Source organism: Parasteatoda tepidariorum, chromosome 4 (genome assembly GCF_043381705.1).
Source record: "Parasteatoda tepidariorum isolate YZ-2023 chromosome 4, CAS_Ptep_4.0, whole genome shotgun sequence".
Taxonomy (NCBI): domain Eukaryota; kingdom Metazoa; phylum Arthropoda; class Arachnida; order Araneae; family Theridiidae; genus Parasteatoda; species Parasteatoda tepidariorum.
Genome location: NC_092207.1, coordinates 2,322,924 through 2,347,652, shown reverse-complemented (window position 1 = coordinate 2,347,652; position 24,729 = coordinate 2,322,924). Strand labels below are relative to the sequence as shown.

Here is a 24,729-nt window from a genome sequence, read left to right as displayed (position 1 = left end):
TCATGACAGCAAACAAAAATGCAAAAAACAAGGTTTACAATTTGCTTGTTTTTTTACCTAATTAACAATATTTCTGAAAAAAGAATTAAAAATCATTTAGTTTTCCTTTAAGAAGGAAAGGTTGGAAATTGCGATATTTTTACATCATTGAAAAAAAGTTTTTTCCGCAAACCTTTTCGTAACAATGAAAGTAAAGTTAAAACTCAAGGTTGTCGTAAGGTTACATGCTTTCTGGGAGTGTTTTTTCTTTGAAAATATGTGTCTTTTCTCGTTTACAATGAGCTGGATTGAATTAGATATCCCGATTTTAACCCCCCTCCCCTCTCAGGCCGCTTTAAAAACACCAGTCTTCTTTGCAGAGAGTGTGAAAGTCGAATGGAAAAAAAAAATCAAGAATTTATCAACTCAAAAATGTCAAAACAGACTGAGGTAGCCAAATCTAGTAAACCTAAATAACGATTAATCGATAATGTATACAGCAATGATAGAAACCTATATTCAATTATTTGTTGAGGCTGCTGAGGAACGTCCCCGGGAATTCGAAAAATTCTATGATGTGTATAGACTTTGCGTGGCAACTGTCTTCAATTGTTGTTTTCGCTTGCTGATATTACTGATAAGCAGCGATGTGTACTGATTATTTATTTATTTCGTACATTGGTATGGTGTAGCGAATTTGTGAACTCTAATAGTAAAATGTATTAGTAGAGTTTTTTTAATCATTTACAGAAATATCCCGGATGTAAGGAGTAATCTATTAATACTAAGCTCACTCGTCACCTGTTACTGAAACTATATGCAAAAGTAGACTATTTTTGTTTACTTCTCTTAAAATATCATTTATGCCTTAAAATAAAATTGACTTGTGCTTTGCTTGCATAGTTTTTTTGACTAAATGTAGTTAGACCTATCCTGTTTATTTATTAAATTGTTACTCAATTTATTTAAATTACTAGTTAGTATAAGTACTATATATGTTTTGCCCTCAAAATAATTGAAAATTATATATTGCGCATCATTTAATATTGTACTTATATGATTAATTTCAATATTTTTTTTCTTTTAACGGATTCTGAATTCATCATTTGTTAAAAGAGGTGGCCATTTCAGGAGAAGTGAAAATTGTATTAGAAACAACGCATATATTAATTTCATAAAAAGCATTAAAAATATATAATGTATTTTCGCAATTGAGGATATTTTGGTATCGTGATCGGCCGCAACGATTATAATTGCGAAGGCGTCAAATAGTTTATAAACTAGCAATTTTTTTTCTTAAAAAGAAAAATGTGGAGGTTTGTTTGTGGTTGACTGTGAGTTATACCCTTCGAGTTAGACTTGTTCTGTGATATTCTCTTTACTCTATCGCGAGACTGTCTGGATATCGCCAAGACTTGGCTATTATTGTTAGATCTCAATACAGTGGGATGATTTCCATATTATTATCTGTTGCAGAATAATTGCAAATTCTTGACGGCTTGTGAAAAACTAAGAATCACGCAAGAGGACCATTTTTAAGTGCATTATTCGTAGCACTTCTCAGACAAACCTCTACCTACAAGTTTTTATTTTTAAAAACTACAAATGTAACATCCAATTGGCACCTTGAGGATTGTAGCTGGAAAGACAAATAACTATACTTTTTTTTTTCCTTTAATTTTGTGCCTTGGTCTGTATCGCCTCAACAAAATATTTCATCGTATACATGAAAACTATACATTCTTAGCAATTTTAATTTTCATTTAAATTGACTTTAATTATATTTAATAAAAGTCGCTTAGAAACAAATATGAGAACCAGTAAAAAAATGTACAAATTAATTTTAGTTACTAGTTTGAACAGGGTGCGTAGCGTTTGTAAGAAGTACTTAAAGGTGCTTTTTTTGGGATTTCGTTTTAAAAGCTTTTAAAGGTGCTTTTTTCAGCTGGCGTTTTTCAAAAGTGCTTTTTTTTCGACTAATTTTTTTCCCTTCCCTTCAGTGATATCTGGTGGATCCCATGCATTTCACGAAAAATGAGGAGTTTGCTACGTAATCATTCACGCTGACTTCATGTTGTACCCACGTTATGACTTGCGCACACTTGTAACCGAAACCCGAGTGCTCCAATTCGGATAGAGAATATCAGATCCTTATGAAATGTTTTTCTTTTTAATTTATTTTATTTTAGTTCTTGTTTATTTTATTTTACTTCTAACACTTTTTTTGACGTAGGGGGTAAGGGTAGTTTTGTTCTGAGTTCAGGGTCAAGTTGAATTCACTCGGTGATGTGGGAAAGTACTGATTGATTCGATTTACGCCCGTTTCTTTTTGGGTTTTTTTTAACGCTAAAACTGTTTATAAAAAGTTTTTGTTTTTCAGTAATATCATTGATTGAATATGAATTTTTTGAGTGCTTGAAAATTTTTGTAATGTGTTTGAAAAGTGCTTATTTTTGATTCAAAGATTTGGCTACTCACCCTGTTGAAGATTAGTTACTAAATTTTCCTTTAATTTTACTCCTGTAATAGTTATGCAGGGCTCTAGCTATGGGTTGGGCAGATATCAGGGGTGTAGGGTATTTACCCCTGCCTTGGGTAAATCCCTAAAATGTCAGTTTTAATAATTTTTTGTTCTTTTAAAAGCATATAAACTAGATTCATCTCTCTTTTAGTTCTTATAATAATGTAACTATTTCTAATTTTCAAAAATAAACTCTAAACTTAAAATATGTCAGTTCTAGAAAAAATATTTTTCAAAGCTATAAATACTTAGTAGAGTAGCTACATTGTCACATTAAAAAAGTAATGTAAAAAGGTTTGCATTGTTTAATAAGGTAGGTTTTATATATAATCATTTAAGTTCAAGGTTACACATTTTTCAAGAAGAAATAATTTTTCTGAGGCAATAGGATAAACTGGATTAAATAGAAGAGATTCTAAATGAGCCCAGAGAATAAGTTTAAAATGTATAACATTTCACATTTAAATTTTAAAAGAAATTTATTCATAAATTTAACCAAATATCAGCCAAAATCAACCTAATTTAAACCAAATCTCTTTTTTTTTAATTTTATTTATTTATTATTATTTTTTTTTAGAAAATATAAGTATTTTAAAATTTTTTATTATTTTGTTTGTTCAGATGTTTTTTTTTTGTATATGTTGGTTATAATTTAACAAAAATAATACAAATTATTTTTTTAAAAATTATTTTATTTTAAATTTAATAAACCCTAAAAGTGGGTTGACTGTTCAGCGATGGTTTTAAAATAAAATTTGAGAGGGCTTTAACACATTCATTGCCAGCCTAGTGCAGGCATTCAAGATTTGCTATGTCATTCAAGAGTGGTAATATATGAAGATAAAATCAAATTTAAATTTTCTTATATTTACAACCATCCTATAAAAATAAATACATTTTAATAAGCAGTATGTTTTCGTTATGAGAAAACATTTTTTCGGCAAAAATAAATGGATGATAATATGCATCTTGTTACCACTTAATCAGTTTTATTGACACAAACTGTAGGGGGAAAAATATGGCATGATCCGGCTACGAGCCTGTTAATTTGTGCTTTGTGTTTCTTGCTTACATCATCTATTTTGTTGTAATCTGTTTAGTTGAAAAATTCTCTGGTCTTAATATTAATTCTAATTGGTTATGAGAGGTATTTAACAGTAATTCAGTGTTTCCAGTGTAATTCAGTGTTTCCCAAAGTGTGGTATGTGTACCCACAGGGGTACGGAAACAGTTTAGCGGGGGTATGTGTTCTAATGCGAAACATCTTGCAACAAACTAAAATTTCAAACAATTTTATTTAAAAACAAACCTAGCCATGGAATTTTACGACTAAGTATTTTTCTATTGGCTATTGTTTACAGAGTTCACAGTTAATTATTAAGAGGTTTTAACAGCCAGTTGTGATTTTAAACTTTTGTGCAATTTTTTTTTAGTAAAAAATGCATTCATTTACTTGTTAGTGGTACACAGTGTTACAATAAATTTAGAAAGGGTACACAAAAGTCATAAGTTTGGAGAAACACTGCTGTAATTAAATAAAAAAGAAAAAGACTTTTCAGAAAAATTCATTTTGTTATGATTGAGAGGAATACATATTTTTCTTTTAAGTAAAAAAAAATTGTTCATTCAAACATTGTTTCCCCAAATTTACGATTTTATTACATTTGCCGAGGTTGTGGATGCTTAGCGAGGGCCCTGGTTATGTAATTAAAAGTCAAGGGTCTGTCCAGGCCAAATTTGCTACCGTTTAGCGCTACCTTCACAAATTCAACTTTAGGAAAAACGGTAGTTTTACAAAATACTTTTTCCTAAAATTTTATTTTCGTATCCCGTAAAAAACGATAAATCCATATTTGCACCACATTTTTGTGTTGATTTTATAATATAATTTTTAATTTTCGCGAATTATGTCTAATTTTCACAAAAAAGGTAGTATCCCTGAAAGTAGAACATTATTTAAGAATTTATAATATAAAATAGAGATAAGGCATGGTTAAGATGAATTTTCAATTGCTTAATTTATTTTTTAGACAAAATGTCATACTTTTAAGAATAGTTTATGTAGTGATAAATCTTCCTAGGGAAAAAGATATAAGATAATTACTAGTGAAAAGAATATGCAGATCCTTATCCCATATTTTTAGTTTATGTAGTAGCTCAGTAATATAGTTTACTACTGCATTTAAGAGATTCTAATTAATATAATAAGTCCTATTTACAACAGAAGCGCATTTCACAGAGAAACAAAAAACTCTTATAATTGGGTACCTATAATTTGAAAAGAATTGAAGTGATTATGCCTGAACATGTAATCTAAATCAGATTTAATTGCATACTCGTAAGGGATGTTACATGTGTTTATAGAGCTTGATTGACTTTTGAATCGATTTACCTACGATGGCGTCACTTGCAAGTATTCGATGGGGTTTTGAAATTATAGCCACGCAAAAGATCATTTAATAAATAATTTTTAAAAAAAATTAGATCTTTCTTAACTGCAATTTTTCTTTGCAGCTAAGCTTTGTTCAATTTCAGCTAATTATTCAATTTCCTTGTTTACACTTTGTGGTTTATGGAGAATTTCATTCTGTAGATCATCTACTATATTGCCGACCGGCCTGTGGTGGGGGCAGGGAACTGTCCTTGCATCAGAAAGGTCCTGGGTTCGAATCCCGGGCAAGGCATGGATGTTTCTTTCTCTCTCTCTGTGTGATATATGTCTTTCTCCTTTGTTTGAATGTGACCTGCCCTATAAACGGGTTGTGGTTGTGTGAATGGCGTGGCAGAAGTCGAATTTCTGGTCATAGATGGCGCCACTAAAAAAACAGGAACAATCGCAACCCCCACTGCCTAAACAGGCATACGACAACAACAAAAATCTACTTTATTATTTAAGTATATAATCAGTAAAATCATCCAAGAAACACAACAATGAAAAGTAATGACACCTCCTTTGGGAGGCATGATTTATATTTTTCATATTGCCCTACTCATTTTATAAAATAACTTGTGACAAACTGGCTAAGTATGAAACAGTTAATGCACTGTTCACTGCCTTGACATTTTTAAGAATGATTTAGCGAAGAACATAAAAATTTTTATATTTCATGCTTAGCCTAAACATCGTTTGTTGTTCTATAGAATGTCTGGGCATTCTATATAAGAATAAACATAATTCCCAAATGTTATACTTAACCAAAAAAGTACAAGACATTCTATAAAATAGCAACATTGCATACATTCCCATATAATTTAAGAAAATAAAGCAGTTTATAACAAACTGTAAAAATGTGTGTGTGTGTACTGATGTAACATTTAAATATTGTTATTTATTTTATTAATGAAATCTTTTTCTATTTAAGAGTAGATATCAAGTAAAATATTATATGTGTCCTGGGTTGCCACTCTTCAGGGAGAATAGGGAAAACCTGTAAAATACTGGGAATTTTCAGTTTTTCCTTACAAACAGGGGAAATACAGGGAGTTTTATTTCTTATTTTCGTCTTTTAAAAAGTGGTGACCTCTCAAAGCGCATTCTATGGCATATTAACGATGATATTTCTGCTATACTAAACTATTTAATTTACTATAGCATTATTTCAGGATTGCCACAGGCTACTAAAATGCAGCTATTAGCTACTATTTTCGGCCTTATGCGACTATGGCGACTTTTTTTACCTGAAAAGGTTAAAAAAGCAACTATTTTCAGGAATATGAGATTTTTTTTACTCTTGGCGAAGTTTTTTCACAAAAATGAACGTTACTTTTCAGAACGTTAATAAAAGAAATCAACTTTTATACAATCATTTATTTCCAAAGAGCCATAAATTTAAATTTCCATTGAATTTAATAAAGTACTTGTTATATGCTCTCTCTGAAGGGCAGTTTTCTTATTTTTAATTGTTTTTTCCTTCTATTAACATTCATATTTTATTGTTATTAGACTTTTATTTAGATACCTATTTTCTAATAGACCTTTTATATTTGTACAAAACTTTTTTTTAATTGGAGCACAGTTAGGACTGGGCGATAAATCGATGTATCGCAAAACATCGATTTAACGCATATATCAGTAGGCCGATGTAGTGACTTTCGTTTTAGGCGATGCATCAGAAACAGATTACAATCGTGGTTTAACGATTTAATATGCAAACTTGACTAGGCTAACGCTGTTACCACACTAACGAAGACTATTTTGATTTCGTCTAGCTGCAGGGATGTAGATAGCGTTTTGCTATTAAGATGATGTTAGTTTCGTAATGTTGAATGACAAAGAGCGAATTGAATCAGAACTCCCGGTTTTGTGCGAGGATCAGCATTGTAGTGTAGAACGCTATGCGTAGTTTCTTTTTGTCCATTTTTATCTTTGGGATTTTGTGTTTTTTGAGGATTATTTTCAATGGGACTTCAGTAATTTTGCGATCGTAGTGCATTTTATTTCGTCAGAAATAATTGTCGGATTTCTTGTTTTCAGTGAGACTTTTGCAGCGATCGTTTCGTTCTGCATTAATTCATACCATTTTTTTTTCTGTCTGGGTTTAACGATTCTTGTCAATTATTTTTAGTAGACCTACTGTTACTTTGCAATTGCTGCACAATCGCTGTTATCTTAAATTTTCGTTCTGAACTCACTTGATCAAATCATTGATTTTTTTCAATTGTTTTTTATTTTAAGCGATACAATTTATTTAAAAATATAAAAAAAGTTTTGTCAGAAAATAAATAATGAAGATAATTAATGAAGAAACTTTTCTTTATAAATTCTTTTCAATAATAGATTGCGTTCAGAACAAGGTTACGACGGCGATCACGAAGTTAATCCCATTGAAAACGATCTACTAGAAACGATTTCAAATCGCGAAGTTGCGAAAACGAACATGTGATATAACGATATAAGGTCTCAAAAGTGATTCTGATTCTACCGCTCATCAGTCAAGGCCGTCTCAACATAACGAAACAATATCGTCTTCCACAGCGCGAGTTGGCATCGGAACGTAAGAGAAAGTCCTTGCGTGTATCGCTATATCGTTATATCGTCTTCTTCACTCGACGGCTTAAATCAGATCTCTGATGCATCGCTTGGAATGAAAGTCGCTATATCGGTTTGCCGATATAGGCGTTAAATCGATATGTCGCGATATATCGATTTATAGCCCAGTCCTAATCTATAGTCAATTTTATTTTCAAAAATGAAAATAATAATAAAGTAAAAATATTTTTACATTTATTAAGTACGGAATTTGACCATCAGTTAATGCTACTTTTTGTTATTTTAAATGAGTAAGTAAAAAAGGGGCTAGTGATGTTTCAAAAGCTTGTTGTTTTTCAACAAATAATAATTTTTTTTTTTTTGTAAAGTGAACATTTCTTTGGTTTGTTTTCCACTTTCGTTTTTTTTCTTTTAATTTTTAATTCATGTATGTAAAATAATTTGTTACAGTATTATTATTTTTAAACCAATGAGTCTTAAATAAAATAATGCTTGTGTTTGCTTTTACTTTGACTTCTTTATTAATTTAATTGAAAAAATTAAGCAATGATATTGATGTCATAGTAGAATATGTTTAGAATTAATATTTTCTTTTGTACTATATTTATTCCTTTTTATTTATTTTTGATTATATGTCGGGATGTCTGACAATGTATCACAATTTAAAATTTCTGACATCACCCAGTCCTAATAATAGTATTTGACAATTAAGCTATAATTTTAGTTATTTGGCTACTATTTTTGATAAATTTTTGTTTCTGTTCAGGCAACGATTTTCATTGTTTTAGGCAACTATTTTCATGCTTAAGGCTACTAAAAGCAACTATTTTTGTTAATTTTTTACTGTGGCAACCCTGTTATTTGTTTCGAGTAGGTTCCTTATTTCTTTAAGTTTTTCCTGCAATTAAAACTAGTATAGTTATCTTAATGAAGCTCAGACAAGAGAACCGTGATTGTGTGTTTCCTCTTAATATATTGTCTATAATATGTGCAAGGAAAAAAACGGGGAATTTTTTCTTCCAGATTAGAGTGGCTACCCTGGTTTTAAGTTAACAAGAGCTATAAAATAAAGCTATTTTTTTCTCCCACTTAGATATATAAAAAGATATTTTTGCTATGACATAATCATCATGAAATCCCCTAAAGGAATCTCTGCATAAAGGCCGTTTTCATGGTTGTATATCGTAAAGAACCGAATAACTTAGATCCACTAACAGGAACTACGGCTGCAGTTGAAGAGACCACTGCCAATGAAGCTGGGAAGAATGCCATTCCTCAGATGGCTCCAAGGGCCATCCTGACATCACGACCCAACTCCCACCCATTCAGGGAAAGAGAACTTGTTCTAGATCAGCCCATCAAAGTAGGACGTTCTGTTGCCAGGTGCAGGCCAGCAGTCAACAATGCAATCTTTGACTGTAAAGTTTTGTCCAGAAATCATGCACTCCTGTGGTATGAAAATGGAAAGGTAATTATATTGTAGAATCTTGCTTCTTGTGGTAATGTTGGCGACTGCTTTACCGAGTTGTCGCCAACTCGAACTAAGGAACACTGTGGCAGAATTTTTTCAGGCTTACTGTAGGGTATTTGCTCACCTGGAAAGTCATGAATTTTGTTATGGAACAAAATTTGTCATGATCTTAAACTATTTTTTAAAAAAAAATCATGGTAAGTCATGGATTTAGTTCGCTGAAAAATCTAATTTTTAAAAGTGAATTATCCTCTCCCCCAATTTCATGGTGTTAGAAATATCTGAATTAGAAACAGGAAAACTACTAAATAATTACAAAGGGGTAAGTGACAACAAAAATATATATTATAACATGAGATATACAGGACAAATGGCTACTACAACTACTACTACTACATTCAAAAAGCGTAGATGTCTCTTTTAAATAAGATCTTTTTACAGTTACGGTTACAATTTAATTAACAATAAACACTGCCATCTATCGGTGGTTCAACAAGTATTTCCACATAGGTTCTTGCTGTTAGATCAGTGGTGACAAACAATGCAAACATTTGATCTGGGACGACATCAGGATTATAAGGACTTCTACCAGTTTTGCTAAACTCTTTAATTGTAGTCTCTGCAACGGCTGCCCATGAGTAGGCTGCGTTGAAGTTTGCAACCTCATTCAGTTTTGTAACCTCGTAAATTGTAACGCATCTACCTGGATGGTTGAACAGCTACCTTCAAACTTCTTGTTCATAATACATGCTCAGTGGAGCCATGAAACTAAGAGGGGCTGAAGGCAATGAGTTGTATGTGGGGAGAAGGTTATTATGATTACATTATTTTCTCTTGGCAAATTTACAAGCTCCAAATTTTTGATGTGATTGTTATGTTAATCAAGCAGCAACAGCACTGGCTTCTTATGCCTGGGTTTGGAAAGTTAAACGAACTTTTAAAACCAAGCAATGAAGATCTTCTTAGTGATCCAGCCGGTCTTGTGATACACTGCAAACGATCCTGGAGAAGCATCATCCATGAGTCATGGGGTTTTCCTTCACTCGAGGAAGTACAAACATAGGAGGGACGAATATCCTCATTCGACTGAAGACAAGCTACCCACTTGCTTTTTGCCTCGTAGACTCAACACTTTTGAAAGCTTGTTTGGCGCTGTTAGAATTCCTATTTTATAAATATCATTTGGAGTAATCTTATGTTTACTTAATAGAGAATTCAAAAGTTCAATAAAACTGCTTAACTGCAGTGCGATTAAACCCTTTTGCTCGGGCCATATTCGTGGGTTCTGGATTTTGGAGGCTAAGTTCTTTCTGTCTGCCAAGAAATGAATACAGGCAGCACTTTCCGACCATTTTTTTCCTGTGTTAAAATTATGCTTAATATTGTTTCTCTCAGCTAACTCAAATGTTAGTATCGTATGTCTGTTACAGTTATACCAAATAATCTCTCTTCTAGAGCCAATACATGCTCCTGTGTTTTTTCTCGTTCAGCTTTGAATACTGTCTCATATCTGTCCAACTTTTTCACTGCTGCCAATTCAGGGGTCAATGTATTTGTACGTGCCTTTTTTACCTTTCTTTCAATGTAGTAATAATAATGTAGTAGAAGTAATAGGCAAACAAATAGGTGGATAAAGCGGGACATAAAAAAACTTTATCCCGTTTTATCTAACTCATAAGTGCCCCGTTTTGTCAAACTCAGACACTTTTCTAAACAAACATGGCTGCTGCCTAAGCGTGAAAGAAAAATTAGATTGACTAGACATAAGAATACTCATTAATAAATGCTTCATCAAATGTAATACTCACCGGAATTGTAATCTCATATATATAGACAGTACAATGTGAAAAACAACTCACGTAAATGTAGAAAATGGCAAAGAAAATAGAGTAAAAAAGTTTTGAGATCTACAACTTTCTATCAACTTGTGATCTCGAGAGGGGATGCACTGAAAATGATATAATCCCAGTCAAATAACAAGTTTCTGTCGTCTGCTAGATAGCTGCAATAGTCTGGTCCCTATGCGACGTATACTGTTTTATCCGACTATCCCGTTATATCCAACTCTCCCCTAAGTGTAATTACTTGAGTGTGCAAATTGAACTTTGCATGCCGTGATATTTTCTGAATTTTAAAGAAAAAAAATCATGAGGAAATCAATAGTAATTACTGAGGAGTGAAGGATAATGGAATGTAAAAATACCAATTGTAAACTCAACAATAATTGCCGTAAAAATTATCAAAACACTCCACATATTTACGATGATACAGGTGTGAGCTCTGTGGCAGAATTGTTTCAAGCTATGTGAGACAAAACTCTCTAACACTAATCTCTTTCTGCAAGATACTTTTAATAATAACAAGCATATATGTTACTAATTTTAAATAACAAGTGTTGTGTTTACAAAAAAAGCGCTATTACTGTGATTTTTTAATTGAACATGTAATAATTTATTCTAATATTGTGTGTGATATTCTCCCATTTTGTTAGGGGGATGCACAAGAATCAGTAGTAGTAATTGCTGAAAAAAGATCTAAAAAATCATGCGAATCGGACTCCGTGAATGCATGTTTCATTCCAAGATTAGGTTGTTGTAATTAATAATATCGTTTAAAAATATCAGATTTTAAAAACTATGGAGAAATCAATAGCAATAACTCCCAAAAATTTGATGGAATTATTGCTTTGAAAAGTAAATACGCAAATGCACGATTTGAATTTTTCATATTGTTTGAAATACCTATCGGGATATTTAAAATCCACATAGATATCAATAGCTGCCGAAAATACAATCAAAATATTACATCGATTTATGATATTATCGACCAGGGTTCTTGCTGTCCTAAAATGTCCTAGAAAAGTGCTAAAATTTTCCCCAACTTTTTTAGGGCCTAAAAAGTGCTAAAATTTCTTCTGAGTGCTAAAAAAGTGCTAACTATTTTTTATTTTGGCGTTTTGAAATTTTTTTTANGGTTCTTGCTGTCCTAAAAAAGTGCTAAAAAATTTTCCCAACTTTTTTAGGGCCTAAAAAGTGCTACAATTTCTTCTGAGTGCTAAAAAAGTGCTAAATATTTTTTATTTTGGCGTTTTGAAAAATGTTTTGAGCCATCGGATTCCTTAAATCGGTTTCCCTAAATACTTAAATTCTGCTGTCTTCAGCTCTCCTGCTGCCTCCATCTTTTTAGAAGTTTCTTGGGCTTTGGGGAAAGAAGTTCTTTCTTCTGAGATTTTATGGGCTTTAAAAGTTGTAGAAAGCTACTGCTCCTACAATTCTTCCAAAGACACTGGAAAATTATTTAGTACAATGTTTCCAGACAGTTCAATAGCACGTCATTTCGCCTGCAGTGAATCTTCTAAGTGTGCATATCTCTGTCATTTTGAACTTGCACCTCATTTTAGCATGCTACTTCTGAAGTGCATTGATAATGCCAAGTTTTATACTGATGAGTCTTTGAACAAAGCGACACAGCAGAAGCAGTTGGATATTTGTATCCACTTTTGGAACCCAGATAAGAACATTGTAGAGACGCGATACTTAACATCAGCTTTTGTGGGCCATTCTGCAGCAGATGACCTTTTAGCCTGCTTTTATGCATCAGTCAAAAATGTAGACCTGAAGAAATTATTGCAGATTTCTATGGACGGTCCTGCTGTCAATAATAATATTCAAGATTTATAGATTTCAGTTTTATAATAATATTCAAGAAGATTTGTTCAATGCAATGCAATGCAATGCAAAGAACATGGTGTTCAATGCAATGCAATAGGATGTTGTGGGTTTCATATTTTAAATAATGCATTCTACAAAGGTGAATCTGAAATAGAATGGCTCATTGGTTCCATCCTGAGCTCAATCTTCTATCTTTTTAAAGATTCACCCACAAGAAAAGAAGATTTTACTAATCAATCAACTGAGAACAAATTACCATTAAAATTTTGTAACCACCGTTGGCTGGAAAATGCACCTGCAGCTGAAAGAGCAATATTGCTTTGGAATGATCTGAAATCTTATGTGAAAAATGTTAGCAAGTGTAGAAAAGGGAGCTAGTTTCACCATTTTTGAAACTGTATCAAGCAGATCGGCCACTTTTACCATTTTTTGCTGCAGATATCCAGGATTTGGTTTTACATAGTGTGCAATTATATAACATTCTGAACGCAGAATCTATAGATAACTTAAATTCTCTGGAGAATCTGTGCCATTTTAATTTTTGTGATGAAAAGAATTATGTCTCTCTGACAAAAATAAGTTTAGGTTTTAAAGATGACCAAATTTTAAAGCAGCTGTTGGCCTCAAAAGTTATTTCTGACCGGGATCATATGAATATAAAGGAAGATTGCAGAAAGTTTATCACGAAAATGTTAGAAACTTTACTAGAGAAATGTCCAATAAACTATTCTGTTGTAAGAAATGTTGCTTGCATCAATCCAAAATTAATGGCAGAAAACAAAAGCAAGTGTGTTCTAAAAATGAGAAACATATTAAATTAATTAAGTCAAAAAAAGAAAATTGAGGAAAAAGATTGTGACAAAATTAAGCTGCAATTTGCATCATGTATAGATTAATTATGTAATTTTTACTTCATGAATCATGAAACACTTTATTTGTATATTTTTAATATCATGTATAGATTAAGTATGTTATTTTTACTTTACATCAAGTGCTAATTTTTTTTTCTTAGTCCTAAAAAAGTGCTAAAAAAGTCCTAATTTTTTTGTTGAAATAATTGAGCAAGAACCCTGTCGGCGTAAATTGAGCGTATCAAAAAGTGATTATCTAAATGCAAGATTCAGATATTATTTGTAAATTTCTATAAAGAAAAGTAATTATTTTTTTTACTTTCTAAAAGAAAAATCTTTCTGCAAGAACTCTGTAACGTTCTGCGACAATGTCTCTGTGTCGCTATGATTCTGCCACGGGGGGAGAGGGGGGCGTACGATGGGATGTGAGGAATGGAGTGAAGACTCTAATGAGTGATTTAAATTTTTCATACGCGTAATAGATTTTATTTAAATTAAATTTTAAAAAAAGGGAGAAGCACAGCAAGGTTAATTATTTTGTTAAAAATCTTAATGTGTTACAGAATCTTCACTCCCAGTCATATTTAATTAAAACATGGAGTGCAGGGCTCTTAATTTTGTCTTGAAAATGACTTAATTACTTAAGAATTATTTGTCGTAGAAAACCTGAAAAAAATTGTGCCACATTATTTCTTTTTATCTAAGCTTCTCTATTTTATACTTAGAATATTAGCATAAAATATCTTTTCTCTCTAGTTCTATTTGCAAGATACAAAAAGCAGTAATGGAACATTTGTGAACAACCAAAGGCTGAGCAAAGGTTCTGAAGAGTCTCCAGCCAGAGAAGTCTGTTCTGGAGACATAGTACAATTTGGTGTTGATGTGGTTGAAAATCCTCGCAAAGGTACATATAGTTTGTCTAAAGTAAGAACTCCCCATGTCATTCGTCTGGACCTGTGGCGGTGACTATGGTAACGAAATATAACTATATCAAGTAGGGGTGTGGGGTCATTGTTTAGAACAGGTTTTAGCTCTTGGATCCGCGAAAGAAAGGGAATCATTTTCTTTGGTGTTATAGTCCTAGAGTGAAGAGAAGCTAGCCTCCCTAAAATGATCTAGTTTTGTTTTCATAGCAACAGACAGCCTCAGACTTTGTGGCCAAACTATACACTGTTTTTTTATAGTCAAGGTGTAAACACTCTATTTCTGAAGAGATCAAAATGACTTTATTCGACTGAAAAAGTTTGAGGAATGTTTACAGGGAAACATTATTATTATGCAGAGATGATTGTGTATATTTTATTTAAAAATATTGGAACTAGAATTTATGATTGGCATCGCTTTCATTTGAAAATATTTTTTTCTGGTATACTGATAAATGTGATGAGAGATAAAAGTTTAACTTATACGGAATTATTCATTTAAATTATGCTGCATATAATTTATTTAGAATTTCATGTTATAAAAATATCAATGATTTAAATTTACGGAGACATAAATTTTTTGAAATGCATCATTAATGATTTTACTCAAGAAATTTTCAGGATTTTTGAGCTCACAATCACCCCTGATTTTGCGAACGTGTGAATTAGAATTTAGGCTTTTTATATTATATGTTACTGTGAATGACCGAAATGGGTGAATGTTGACAATCACTAACTCCATTTGATAAATGTCAAAAATATATACTAGGTCTAGTTAAGTGTCACTGCCCGGTATACATTTGCCAGGGATGAGATTTTTCCGCTTTTTAGCTGATTTCCGCTTTTTTTACTTTTATCTCTTAAATTTCAGCTTTTTTTTAATGAAAAATTCAGATTTTCTAAAAATTTCACTGTTTTTTTTATAAGNTATAATAATAGATTAGTACACAATTGTATGTCAACACATTATTTATTACCTTAAACTGTCTGGAATTTACTGTTAAAGGGTTGCGCTTGCGTAAAATTTAGTATCGTGGAAATTCAGCTTTTTTGCCTTTTGGCTAATCTCATCCCTGATTTGCGTGGTACGCCCTTCATCATAGTTTTTTTAAGGTCAAGTGCCACTACCAAATTTGAATTTAACCAGTACTCTGAACACTCTCCTAATCTATCCTCAGCAGATATTAAAATATCAAGTAAATATAATAATATTAACGAATAAATTAATATCACATTGGATATAACAAATATTTCGGACATTCACCGAAGCGACTATCACATTGTGATTGTTCACATAAGTTCAAGCTGCATAAGTCAAAATAATTTTAATTAATTAATCAAAATAATTCTGAAATTTATTATAAGTACTTAACTTCTACTAATTTTAATGATAAATACAGTGGAATCCTAATTGTAAGTTTTTCTTTGCATTCAAAAACGTACGAAGAATAGGGAAAACAAGGAATTTAGTTTCTTATTTTTGTCTTTTAAAAAATGATGACCACTCAAAGCGTAATCCATGGGATATTTAAGGATGATATTTCAGCTATACTAAACTATATAATTTACTTATAGAATTATTTAAGTATGTTCAGTACTTTTTGAATTCCTATACGTTTTTCCAGCAATTAAAACTAGTGTCGTAGCCCAATATAACTCACACAAGAGCACAGTAATTGTTGTGTTTCCTTTTAATATATTGTGTATAATAAGTACAGGAAAAACGCAGAGAATTTTTTATTCCAGATTTGAATGGCAACTCTACCATTGTTTGCAAATTTGCTTTACGGTTTACATTCGCAAATGCTTCAGATTTTTTATGCCTTCAAACTCTAGATCAGTTTTGGGTATGTCCTCTGATATTTTTTGCGTCTTTATAACCGGGAGCATCATTGACATCAGTGGAATATAATTTTTTTTCCCGAAGAGGCAATACTGAGACGCAATTTACCCCAAGGAGCTTTATTAAATCCTTTTTTAATGCATTTTAGTCGACACTGTCCAATGTGGTGGAAATCTAGAAATTGGGAGATTCCAAAACATTTATTTTTGTTTTGAGATAATCGAAATCAAGAAAAAGAAATGATTACCTAACCAATTGTTTAGTGTAATGTTCTTTAAATGATTGGATAATTACAAGATTCAAAAGTTGAAGTTTGCTGTGAAAAATTCCACTAGCAAATTTTACAATTTCTACTTCCTTTAACCGCTTCCCTTGCCAATATATATTTTTTTTTTTGCAAAAAATTAAGGTTTTTTTTATTATTAACAAATACAAGGAAATTAAACAAAACATAATACACAAGTTTTAAGTTGAAATTGAAATTTTTTTATGTGTTAAAAAAACATTTAATTTATCATCAGTTTACTATCCCGATATTATCGCGAGCAAATGGAAAAAGTTAAGTATTAGTCGTTGTACGATAGTTTTTAAAAGAGACAACACAGATTGATACTTTCCAAACACCAGTGAAGTGGTACGCATTTTTTTTAAACTCTTTTTTTTCTATGCAAATTCAGCAACCATCATATATACGATCGCACAAAACACGTTTGCAGTCCCACAATCCAACAGCAAAACAAAACTTGGCAAGTTTTATTTTTATTTATTTTATTTATTTATTTTTTTGCTTCTCGCCGAGTGAAAACGTGATAAAACAAAATGTACTGACAAATTCTGTTACGCCCAAGTTTTCTAGGGATAATAAATATTTGCAAAATATATACATCCGAGTTAACTCGGGATTATCAGGGAAGCAGTTTAACAGTTACAAAAAGACAAGTTACAAAAGTTAATAAAGTTACAAAAAGCTAATAAACATGTCTCGTTTTTTAAGAAAAGAAAAGAAAGCCCTGAAAAATCTTGTGCAAGCTGCGTAGAGAAAAAACGATTTTTGTGTGTTAAAAAACGTATAACGTTGGACTTTTTAAAAAAGGGTCTTGTAAAATCCGGAATAATTTCACATTATTGGTTTAGGTAATTTTCATGGGCTAGCAGAAAATGCATAGGAAGTGGGATAATGTGCAAAACCCACAAAGTAAAACAGGGTTCCACTATATAAAACTACTATATATAATCATTTTTAAAGCAATTGTAACTTGCCTCAAGTCAGAAATATTTCTTTTTCACTGCTACTGTTATGTTTGATTTTGAAAAGTTTCTCTAAATAGTATTTTACTGTTAAATGTAATTGTTAAATTAGAAATAATTCCTATTTTATATTTTAGCTTATTTAAATTTTTTTTTATCTCATTTAGTCTTAATTTTTTTAAATTTGTCTATGAGACATATTTTCTCTATTCAAAGTATGAAACTAATTTACAAATTCAGAAAAAGACAAATCTGAAATTATTGGTGATTTAATTATTTTAGATTTTTATAATTTTGATTTAATTTAAGATATTTATCCTAAAGAACTAAATTTATTTCAGATGAAAATTGCGCTTATTTATTATTTTTTTTTGGATCTTGATATGAAAATTCACTACAAAATTTTTTTATCGGATTATACGATAAAAGCAGAGATTTTAAGTTTAATGTTATTATTGTAATGTATTTTAATTCCAACTTATATTTTAATATTTTTAAGAATATTTTAATTGGTAAAAAACTATTAGGTTTAAATTTATTTATAATAAGAAAACAGATTTTCTTTCAGCTATCGAGAATTCCAAGATTACATTAGAGAATAATAATTTTTCTTTTAATTACTGTAATTGTAATATTTTGATTCAAAATATTTTAAAGACGTTCGAATATTTTGGCTGATATTGAACCCCGTATAAATCGGCCCATGCGATGAAATTTAGGATTTTCTTTTGTTCCTGAAGCATATAGGTGGCAGCACTTTTTTAGAAATTTTAATCATTATATGTTTCTTCCCCCCCCCCCAAGATTTTTAAAAGGGGTCAGAACTTGTTTTATTTCTGAAATTTTCTTAATTATTTGGTTATTCTAACTGTAACTTTATCTTTATTATGTGGGCATATCATTATTAAGTCTTACTCTATCTACTTTTAAATTGTGTTTGTTATTAGTTTTTCTTTGCATTTCAATTTTTCTAATTGCTTTTTCTTATTTGCTTATCCATTATGGGGCTTCGGGGCACAGTCAGTTTTTGGCATTACCACTGACAACAGAAAGGCTCCTGTGTGATGGCAGGCAGCGTGTCCTTTGAAGAAGTGTTGTTCTGCTAACACGCATATCTTATCTTTGTTTTCTGTTTCAATAGTATCTGACTTTTTACATATTTTGTCTATCGTAATATTTTATGATAAGCTAGTTTCCAAATATGTGGTGACTAAAATATTGTCATATTTCAGTTGTTCATGGCTGTATTGTTGCTACTCTAAAATTGTATTTACCTGATGGGAAGGAAGCCAAAGCCAGGTAATATATAGGAAAATATTTGTAGCTTTTTGCATGAGTACTTTTGCCTTGTTGCTGAACTTGATTCATTGTGTGTATCTTTCTTAATTAGTTTCATATTATTATCAATATATTTTCAGCCCTACGACTACAGTTGTACCGCTATGTCCGGAAACAGCAGTTTCTTCTCAAGAACTCTATCAGCTGTCTCAGTACCTTCAAGTAAAACTTTCTTTTCAAATCTATTTATGGTTTTTTATGGAATTGTTTTTCTTCTTTTAACGATGGTTGGGTTGAGTTGATTTTTTCAAAGAAATTTATTTATGCCAGATATCTTCCCTTCAAATTGCATCATTAGGTATTAGGAAATCATGTACATTGTTAAAATAAAACATACGTGAATTGTGGTGTTATAGAAAGTAATGTCTCATTTGCGCACAACAACACCCACTTAATTGCCTTTGGTTATATCTACTACAGGGATTTCCTATTTTAAGCATTTTTGCTTTTTACCCTCAGATATTAATTTTAATTTTATATTAATTTATAATAATTTATGTAATTTAATTTTTCCAAAAATTTTAGTTTTTAAAGTTTACTAAAAATTTTAGTTTTCCAAAAATTCAGCTCTTTTAAATGAAATAATCTTTTTAATTCTGATGTTTGAAGATACAAATAAAATTAGGGTGTCACAATTGCCTGTAATATGTGCTAGTTTATCAATCGAAAGTCAAATCTACCCAAGTGTGCAGTTGTTGATGCATTATTGGTAAAACAACATCTTGTGTGTGGGCTCACAACTCGAGATTGTATGTTACATCAATCAATCGCTAATACTTTTATAAAAACATCTAAAATAATTATATATCATTTTCAAACTATTGGTGACTAATTTTGCTGATGGTTGGATTTTTATAAAGAAATTAATGTTGCTGAGTTAACGATTTGAAAAAAGTATAGTTATCAAATTCATATTAAAACTTGGAAAACCTAATACAAATGACTGAAAAAAACATCAATAATTTTTGAAAAATTGATAGTGAACAACATAGATTTCTAAAGAAACAGTCACAAATATTTAAGTTTATAAAAAAAAAGTGTAAATGGCCATGAAAACAAAGTATATATAATCAGGATTTCTAAGTATTAAAGATTGTTTACTCAAATCATTACCCACCTCATATTAATGTTATATTAAATATATCTAAGTTTGAAAAGCAATGTATAAAAACAATATATTGCTGCAGAAAAAAATTATTTAAAAAAAAAACTGTGAATTAATTATGAAATCTCAATGTGCAAAAAACTGATTACCCATATACAAAATTTGTGTGTTACCATAATATTGTACAAAAATATTATAATTTAAGAAATCACACTTTTGCAAGAAAATCGATGCAAAAATACCTTTTTGCATTGATTTTCTGTTTAAGCACCCAAATGGAAGCTTTAACAGGAGAATAGATTTCATTTTGAAAATGGTTTTATTTTTCACAAACCATATTTTTAATATTTTCCATATTTTCAAATCATATTTTTAATAAATGTCTCAATTACTGATAATATTGAAAAATTTAATGAAAAAGTTTCTACTTTAAGGAAAATATTCCTTGGTTAAAAATAAAGCTTACATCATTTTTTATTTACCAAGCCACTATTAGTTACTTTTGTATTGCTTCTATTTATTTGTTTGCATTGTATGAACAATAAACCGAATTTTTAATTTTTCTGTTATAAAATGAGTTACATACTTTTATTTTGTTTCAGAATCAGTTTTTATATGACTAATTTTATGAAAATTTGTGTAAATTAATTTTATAATTAAATGTCGCTTATTTCTCTTTTGTTGTTAATTGTATAGTACAAAGCTGAAACATTAATCAAAACGTCGTTTTTTTTTCATTTGGTTTGTTATTCCTTTTTATTTATCATTGAATTTCAGCTTTTTTTAAAAAATTTCTTTTTCTGCCATTCTTATCTCAGCCAGGGTGCGTAATCTTTTTAAAAATTGCTTAAAAGTGTTTCTTTTTTATTTACATTTTTTAAAAGCCCTTAAAGGAGCTTTTTTTTATTCAGGATGTGAAAAGGGCTTAATTTTCTATCTTTGAAAGAGAGATTTTTTCTTTGCCTTGTCGATTGTCCATCTAAACTACAAAAAATTCATGATTTTTACAATTTTTTTTGCAACAATTATTAGAAACTAGTTTTTTTTATTTTTTTTTATCATGATTATGTAAAGTTTTAGGAAATATTTTTGAATTTTACTGATTTTATGTTTATAAATTAAGAACTTAAAATGATAGGAAAAAAATAATTACTGCGCAGGTCCTAATTATGAATTTTTTTTAATTTTTTGGAAAGTGATTGAAAATATATTTATTTAGTGCTTCAAAAGTACTTAAAAGGTGCTTATTTTTTGTGAAAAATCTGGCTACACACCCTATCTGCTGATATCAAGTAATATTTATTGCGTAAAATTATACCATATACAAATGTAAATTTAAAGTATGTTATAATTGTTAGTTATTTAAACACTAACTATAAAACTACTAGTGAACTGAGAAATGACATTTTTATGAATCTTTTAACTGAAAAATCAAATCAAAAACTTACATATTTAAAAGTTTTTCTCTATCTATATATAATTCAACCATCATCAATTTTTTTTCTTTTTGCTGACTGTACAAATGCTGTATTTAGCAGACGTCAGGGAGATGCTATTTGATATACAGCCGAATCTGCCCCTGACTAATATTTCATTCGGATTAATAGTATATTTTGTACACTAAAAGTATACTAAAACACTAAAAGTAAAAGTACACTAAAAGTATATTTTGAATGTGCTTAATATACAATTTGTGTGTTAAATATAGGAGTGAAGTATTTATTAGGTTCAAATATAGTATAAAATCTTAACGTGCAATGTGTACACCTCTGAATGCCTTGCAGAGTTTTGTGGACTGTATAGTCTAGATATTTTGTAGTGTTCTTTGAAGTTTGTGTATAACAAGATATTTTACAAAACAGGCTCAGCTTATTCTCCTGTCTTTATTTTCAGGAAGCTCTTCACAGGGAACAAATTCTTGAGAATAAACTCGGAACTTTAAGCAGAGTTGTGGCAAATACACAGGATGAATCCGATATTGGCTGGAAGGTTTGTTTTATTTGATTCATACTCCTTTCTACTTGCATTCTACAGATATCACTGACATCAAATCACATAGGAAACGTTATTTTGAAACTAAAATGGTATTTATTTTTTAGGATTTTAATTATCATTGTTTCATTTTTGGTGTTTCATCAAATTATAGCTTTAAAAACATCACCCAAATGGTTTATCTTTTGTCAATATTTTTTAAGTTCATTCAGGCACAGAAACACCTTGGAATTATTCCAATTTTCAAAAAAAATTAATGACAACATTTGATTATATTTCTGAATGCAGGGTGAAAGAAAATTATCTGATATAAAAAAGAGAGAGAGAGAGAGAGAACTATTGTAAATAAATGATCTATATAAAGGAAGTTAATAATAAGGGTTCGTAAAAGTGGGATTCTACACTGTCTACCAATAAGTATTTGAACTCCCGTTCACATCAGTAAAAGTAGAATAACAGTCTTAATTTCAATAATTGATCATTTTATAAGTCTAGCTTAATTATTAAAATGAAATCTGAGTTCGTAAGTACCGTGAATGTTTTTTGTTATCATTTTATAACTGTCGTTGAACAGCGGACCCAATTTTGAGATTACGACTACTTATATTCAACACCGTAGCCTTGTAATTTCAACACAATCCAGAAGAAAAAGTCACTCCTGGATCAAGTATTTTATTTTATAACCGTCGTTGAACAGCCGACCCAATTTTTATGGGAACATGGTGGATGTGCGACTCTCGAAAGATTTAACGTGAATCAGTCACCATTTACTACACCGAGATCTTCGGCTGGCTGGGATTAAACCTACGAACTCTTGGACATAGGTCCACTACAAATATTGGGGAAACAGGGAATTGTCAAGGAATGTGACGCCTTATCAAATTGGGGGATTCCACTCTTCTGTTTTCAACCGTAATTTGCGCTTGCGCAATGGAAGATTAAAAGGAAAAAAATACGATTTTTTTACGGACTGACATTCTTTAAGTGTATCCTCCAGATTATATTATTGTTAAGCCTTTCTGGGGTGTTGTTAATTGGATGTCTGAGTTATGACCTTGGAACTTCGGACTTGAGATTATTAACATGTTAGGTTTTTTTTTAAAATAATCCACTTTACACAATTACACTTTCTCTCAATTTTTGTTATTCATGATTTATCATGACAAATTATTGTTTTAGAATTTAGGATCATGCATTAATAATTAGGAACAAAACTTTTTTAATCATCTGCTATGTTTATTTATTTGATGTCTATTAAAGAAGCAATATTTTTTAATTGATTTAATTCTGATTCCGTAGATATGCCGTACCATTTGCAAGTTTTGCCTGATGTTGATTCACATCTGCTTTGGTTAAAAATTGGCTGCTTTTAAAACTAAAAACAGAAGATAGTTTTTACTTTAACATACAGTTATTTATCACTAAAAGCAAACTATCATTTCATGAAGTATATTGCTGTTTTCTCTTTTCAGTAGTGATAAATTTCTTATTCTACCATCTTTTGAGTTTTTATTTTTATGGCTGGCAATAAATTTCATACTCAATAAATTAATTCTACTTATTCATGCGTTTTATGATGTTTTTTCTTTTTTAATTTCAATTGTTCTCATTATATCCTGCCTTGTCCATGTTTTTAATATTTATACTAGTGCCTCTTTTAATTATCGACTTCAACAAATATAAATCTTAGTTGAATAACATCAACTAACTTTAATATTTGTTTATTTTTCTGTTGGTTTGGAATTCATTATTAAAGTAAGTCTTTTTTATATTAATTTCGTTGTAATACCATTGTAATTTATATCTTCTATCTATTCATCGATCTCATTTATGATTCAATAGAAAATTGTATCATATTGCATTTTATAGGTTTTTTTCCTTTTTTTTCTCCTGCTCTTAAAAAGTTTTGTCAATTGTTTAAATATGATTTGATTTCAATTAAATTCAAATTATTTGTATAATGTTTTCATTAATTCAGTTTTTTTTTAATACAGTTTTTAGGATCACTTAGCTGTTGAAAAGTTGATGTTTTATTTTATTGATTAATAAGTTCTACTTTTATTTTTCGTCTTCTTGCAGCTTTGTTTCATGTTTCAGGAAATTTTATTTACTTTACAGATAAGAATTAAAAATATTTTTTTATTGTGGATTTATTTATTTTTACTTGTCTGTTGATAAAAAGCATTATTTTTCAATTATTCATTTTATTCATGGTGCGCAGCATTTTTAAAAAGTGCTTAATATGGTTATTTTCAATTTTCGTTTTTTAAAAGCTCTCAATGGTGCTTTTTTATTGGGTGTTTTTAGAATGTGCTCGATATTCCTTTTTCGAAAAAGAGTTTTTTTCTTTACCATGTCGATTTTCGCCTCGTATTATGCAAAAGCGTGGTTTTCACATTGTTCTATTCAACGTTTTCACAATTCTTTCTACCGAAATCCATTTCAACCTATCATCGATCCATAGTGTGTTAAAGCGGCAATCATTTCACATGTTTTATAAATTCTTGCTAGTCCACATGTGTGTCTACTAAGCTCAGTTCGGTGAGATTCTAGCACTCTCGTGTGTAACTCTGCTGCACTTTGCTAAATATTCTCAATTTAAGGCTCCATTTTCCACCCTCATTTTTCAAACCGAACAATCTCTTGATGGTGGCTAAAATAATCAAGAAAAGAGTTCTTTGTCAGAAACCAGTTATTTTATCATGATCACATAAAGCCTTTGAAAATTATTTTACATTTTGTTAATACATACAGTGCTCAATAATATTTTAATGCTTAAAAAATACTTAAAAGGTGC

General features: G+C 30.3%; 1 protein-coding gene across 1 annotated transcript in view; it reads left to right on the top strand.

Moving 5' to 3' along the window:
• The first annotated feature begins 538 nt into the window (after positions 1-538).
• LOC107439106 (Sarcolemma associated protein) overlaps positions 539-24,729 on the top strand; it is a 67,251-nt gene continuing 43,060 nt past the window's right edge. Inside the window, exons 1-6 of the mRNA XM_016051595.2 lie at positions 539-804; positions 8,584-8,958; positions 14,240-14,387; positions 18,730-18,796; positions 18,916-18,997; positions 21,834-21,929. Of these exons, the coding sequence (XP_015907081.1) occupies positions 8,662-8,958; positions 14,240-14,387; positions 18,730-18,796; positions 18,916-18,997; positions 21,834-21,929 (690 nt within the window). The 5' untranslated portion in view covers positions 539-804; positions 8,584-8,661. The remainder of the gene's footprint in view (positions 805-8,583; positions 8,959-14,239; positions 14,388-18,729; positions 18,797-18,915; positions 18,998-21,833; positions 21,930-24,729) is intronic.